The sequence below is a fragment of the Colobus angolensis genome, unplaced genomic scaffold, assembly GCF_000951035.1.
Source record: "Colobus angolensis palliatus isolate OR3802 unplaced genomic scaffold, Cang.pa_1.0 Scaffold14, whole genome shotgun sequence".
Lineage (NCBI taxonomy): Eukaryota > Metazoa > Chordata > Mammalia > Primates > Cercopithecidae > Colobus > Colobus angolensis.
This window is the reverse complement of record NW_012114488.1, coordinates 6561771-6566225: the sequence shown is the minus strand read 5'-3', so window position 1 is coordinate 6566225 and position 4455 is coordinate 6561771. Positions and strand designations below refer to the sequence as shown.

General features: G+C 54.0%; 2 protein-coding genes across 2 annotated transcripts in view; one reads left to right on the top strand and one right to left on the bottom strand.

Annotated features, from left to right (window-relative positions):
• DLL1 (delta-like 1 (Drosophila)) overlaps positions 1-4455 on the bottom strand; it is a 24847-nt gene that overhangs the window by 9523 nt on the left and 10869 nt on the right. The gene's annotated exons all lie outside the window — the stretch shown is intronic.
• Positions 3932-4455, top strand: part of FAM120B (family with sequence similarity 120B) — a 96390-nt gene continuing 95866 nt past the window's right edge. Inside the window, exon 1 of the mRNA XM_011934914.1 lies at positions 3932-4060. Coding sequence (XP_011790304.1) covers positions 4013-4060 — 48 coding nt within the window. The 5' untranslated portion in view covers positions 3932-4012. The remainder of the gene's footprint in view (positions 4061-4455) is intronic.

The following is a 4455-nucleotide window of genomic DNA, read 5'->3' as shown; positions in this document are numbered from 1 at the left end:
CGCCGACAGCGTCCCGGGGGCTTGGGGAGGGCGGCTGCGAGCAGGAGGATGAAGTTCCAGGCCCGAGCTCTCGGGGGGCCGCCCCTTCTTCGGGGCAGGCGCTTCCTAAGGAGGAGTCTCTCGGGGGCGGAGGCGGGGGTGGCGACTCGGGGAGCATCGTAGGAAAGGGGCGGGCGGAGCGGTGGACCGAGGGCTTCTAGAGCGAAGCGGCAGTTTCGGGAAGTTTGGGGAGGTCCGACGCGGGGACACCTCCTGGCCCAGGATGGCGGCTGAGCCTGGGGGAGTGCAGAACCGGCGCGCGGGCGGGGCCAGGACGCCCCCGGGACACCGGCATCCCCGCGCCTTCGGTGCCCTCTCGTGGTCCGCGGCCACTGGGAGTGGGGTCCCGGGGGCCGGGCAACACATCCCCGGAGCCAGGAGAACCTGGCCTTCAACTCCCCCCATAGATACGCGCCCTCCCCCACAGGATCCTCGGCCGCCGCCACCTTCCCTGGGTCTCGGCCCTTCTCTCCCGGGTATCCCCCTCGGCCTCCCTCCGCCTGGTAAGAAGTGAGTTTGGTGTGTGTCGTTCGCGTGGCTGTCATTAAGGCAGCCTGTTATTGTGCGAGGCTGAATCAGTGGCTCTTTGTGCGCTCAGCTGTATGGTAATGCAGACAGCACCTGCTCGCCGCACAATGCGGAGAGAAAGAGCTCCCCTCCGCGCGCGCCGCGGCCTCTGCAACAATGTCCGGCACATGTTCTAAAGCTCCATCCAGCCCCGGCCCCCAACCCACAACCTTTACACAACCGTCACCTTATTAGGTTTTTACACGTCCATCAGACACTAGAACTTTTGTTTTCATTTTTTAAAGGGAAATGAGTTTATTGGGAGGGTCGGGAACACACGTATCATACAGTGAATTATCTAAATTGCCCTCCTAGGCACGATGGAGAAGTAAGTTGGGGCAGAGACTCCTCCTGTGGCACCTAGCTTTGCACTTCTCCCTCTCTCTACCATCCCCGCCAGCGGCTCCCTGACCACCCCCAACACCTCCGTAGCTTCATTAGGGTTCCAGGTGAGTGTTGGAGTGCCCCCTTTGATTGTAGCTCAGCCCCAAGGAAGCAGCCTGGCCAGTGTCCTCTGTAGGTGTGTTAGAACTGCCTTATTGGTGAGAACAGGGCACCGTCGAGGCAGAACGTGACTTTCATCCCGGCAGATGTCTTGATCACAAAGTGTCTAAGCAGAGGGAAAGTCTTCCAACACCAAGGACAACCACTGCAGCCAGACATCTGAAGGTCACGTGATAAAGTCGTCCAGGGCAGGCCCTCTGGCTGTGGCGCAGCTGGACTGCTACTCTGTGGCTCCTCTTCAGGTGACCCAGCCTGTCTCCTGCTACCTTGTTTCCCAAATAACTGTAAAGTTTTAGGATCAACAGAGATGTCCACTTTAGGTTTTCCACTGTTGCCTCCTGGAATAGTGAAGAGTTAACCACCAGAAACAAGCATATGATGGTTAGTGCCAGGTGAGAAAGCCAGGCTGGGACCTCACCGTGAACCCCCTACTGTCTGGTTCAGAGCAAATGGAGTCTTCAGAAGATGCTGCCACCTCCATGATGGTGTCCTTTTTGGGCTCTAGAGGGACTTGCTGTCACCACAGGGAGGGGCCAGCTCAAATCCTAATTTGATCTTGCCACCTAGTGTCAGGATCCTTTTTTCTCTAGGTTGATGTTTCCTCCAAAAGCTGACTTCTGAGCATTCTGCTTCCCTAAGGCACAGGATCAACATGTTCCCTGTGCTGGGGGGTGGAGGTGGGGCTGGGGGTAGGTGAGAGGGTTTCGGGAGCAGAAGAAATGTAAAAGAAAAGAATTCGAGGTCAGAATCCAGAATCCTCTGCCTGTAAGACTGAGTGTAGATTTCAGTAAGAAATGAAATATCAGGAACCTTTTAATTAGAAAATGGAAGTGGAAAACAGGCTCATTTGAATGCCTGTTTAGAAAACTGGAAATAAAAAGTTCCACGCGCAAGGGCTTAAACCTTGGGGGAAAAAAGACTTGCCCCAAATCTTTAACAAACCCCCCTCAGTATCAAGTATTTGTTAAATTGACATGGCACAGATTTCTCGATTACGGCGGCAAAGCGGAACTGAAAGGCATCGTAAAATCCATCAGAATCCTGCCCAAAGCGTTCATTCTTTTCCAACTTAATTTATGCCACGCGATTCTGTATTGGGGAAATCAAGCAGAAAGCCCTTTTCTTCTTCTCCCTCTCCTTCCTCCTCCTCCTGTTCTTCTCCTTTCTCTTTTTCCTCCTCCTCCTCCTCTTTCTCCTTCTCCACCTCCTTCCTCTTCTTCCTTCTCCTCCTTCTTCTCCTTCTTCCTCTCCCCCATTTCTCTCTTCCCACCCCCAAGTTTGTTCCTCTCTCCCTTTCTCTTTCAAAAGCTGTGCTAACGGGGAGACTGTTTAACTTCAGCGTTTCTATAGGAGCCTGTTGTAGTTTAACTCCTGCGCACCAGTAGCTGGGATGAACAAAGGAGAGACTCGAGGTCCAACTATTCATCCTTTCTTTGCACTTTAATTTTCATTGATTGGGAAGACAAGGGGAGCCCTTAGGGATTCGAGCTGGAGGGGACGACACGCCTTTAGACGCCATCAGCCCCCTAGCCAGCCATCTGCTCCGAACCAAATGGCGTTTTTTCACTCCCTAACTACATGTCTCTATACTCCCACAACTAAGCACTCTGAACCCCACAAATGCATGAGGGCGCTTAAGCCAGGGTGTGTTAAATAGGCTTGCCTCAGTGTTGGCCCTGGCTGCCGGAGTCCCTCCTCCCCACACTATAAATCCTCACCTTGCTCATTAGGAAAAAAAACAGGAAACTTTCTTTTAAATACTTTTTTATGTCTCAGCAAATTTACTGTACAAAGTGAGGCTCATTAGGGCTTAGAAGGCACCCAATACATCAGACACAGAAATGGAAGGAGGAATTTGCTGCCTGGTGGTGGTGTTTTTTGTTTTGTTTTGTTTTCTGGGCAGCACAACCCCACAGGCTGAGTAACTCCAGTGTCCAGGGTAAGCTTAGGCTGTATAATGATCAGAGCTGCAGCCACAGTAACCACATATGGAGTTCTCTGTTTGCTGGAGACACTGATTATCTTCCCACTATTTTATTAGGCCACCTGGGAACAAAAGCTCATGGCCATCATCTTATCAAATTCCAATGTGGCCATCCTCAGCAGGGTGTGCATGACCTAATACCATGGTCACCCAATCCTATTCCAACCCCCCTTTCCAAAGAAAGGTTCTGTTCTCCAGGTTTGTGTGTGGTGGTGACTGTGGTGGGGGCAGGAGGGCCTGGGCAGATTGCAATAAACAATGCCCAGAATAGGCTGAGACTCTAGGCCAGCCACAGGTTCAGTTTTCTGTGTAAACAAGTCTGGAGACTTGAGTGGGGTTTGTGTTTTCTCAGACCAACTGAATACTGTATACCCAACAGAGAGGTTCTCTTATTCCTAAGAAGAATTAGGGTCCTTGTTCAGAACAACAAGATAAAAAACTTCCAGGCAGCAAATCTGGTGTTGATCAAACATGCCAGCTTACTTGAAATAAAGAAGAAGAAGGGGACGTAGACCATGCTTATTAATTAGTATTGGTATCACATCTGCACCAACCACCCTCTGCCCATTCTCCATCAGTCAGTTTTGGAATCTGAAACCAGTTAACGTAGCGGAGGAATGGACCCGCTTGCTGCCACAAGGGAAGCTCTCAGAGGCGTCGGTAGGCGAAGCCTCTGCGTAGTGGAGCTATCGTGGATACGTCCTTGCTCCTTACTTCTTAAGGCTGTCTTTAGACACGTGAACATAGAACCTTACCCCCCACACACACACTCACTGGGCCATGTCCCCTGCCCAGCCACGCCCACCCAAGTGGGTGCACAGATGTGTGGACACTCGGTTGCCGCGCGCGTGGACTTACAAGCCCACGAAGCCATCATTCGTCACAGCCTGGAAAAGGGAGGAGGCGTCGATCTGGTTTATGTTTGGACTTCGAGGCTCCCCCAGCGCTGACGCGGGCAGGAAGGAGGTGAGCGCAGCCCGCGTGCACACAAGGCGAGCGGCCCCCAGGCAGCCGCTCTTCCAAAGCGGGCAGGAGCGCGACCCCCGGCGCTGGCAGCTCTGCGCGGGGGTGGGCGACGGTGGGGGCACGAGAACAGCAGCCGGGGGGGAAGGAATCAGCCCCGCAGCGGCTCCTAAGTCTCCCTGCTGGCCGCAGGCTGCGCCGCTGGAGACCCAGCGAGTGACTTCCCCTGTGCGGCGGGGTCCCGGCGCCGCACACCCATTTCCTTTCTCAGGATCCGCGGCCGTGCAGAGAACAGGAAGGCGGGCTCCAACCCCACCTGGTTCGTGTCAGGCGGTCGTTTTGCTGTGGGGGGAGTCCGAACCGCGCCACGGGCCTGCGAGACGCCCACGTCTCGCGTG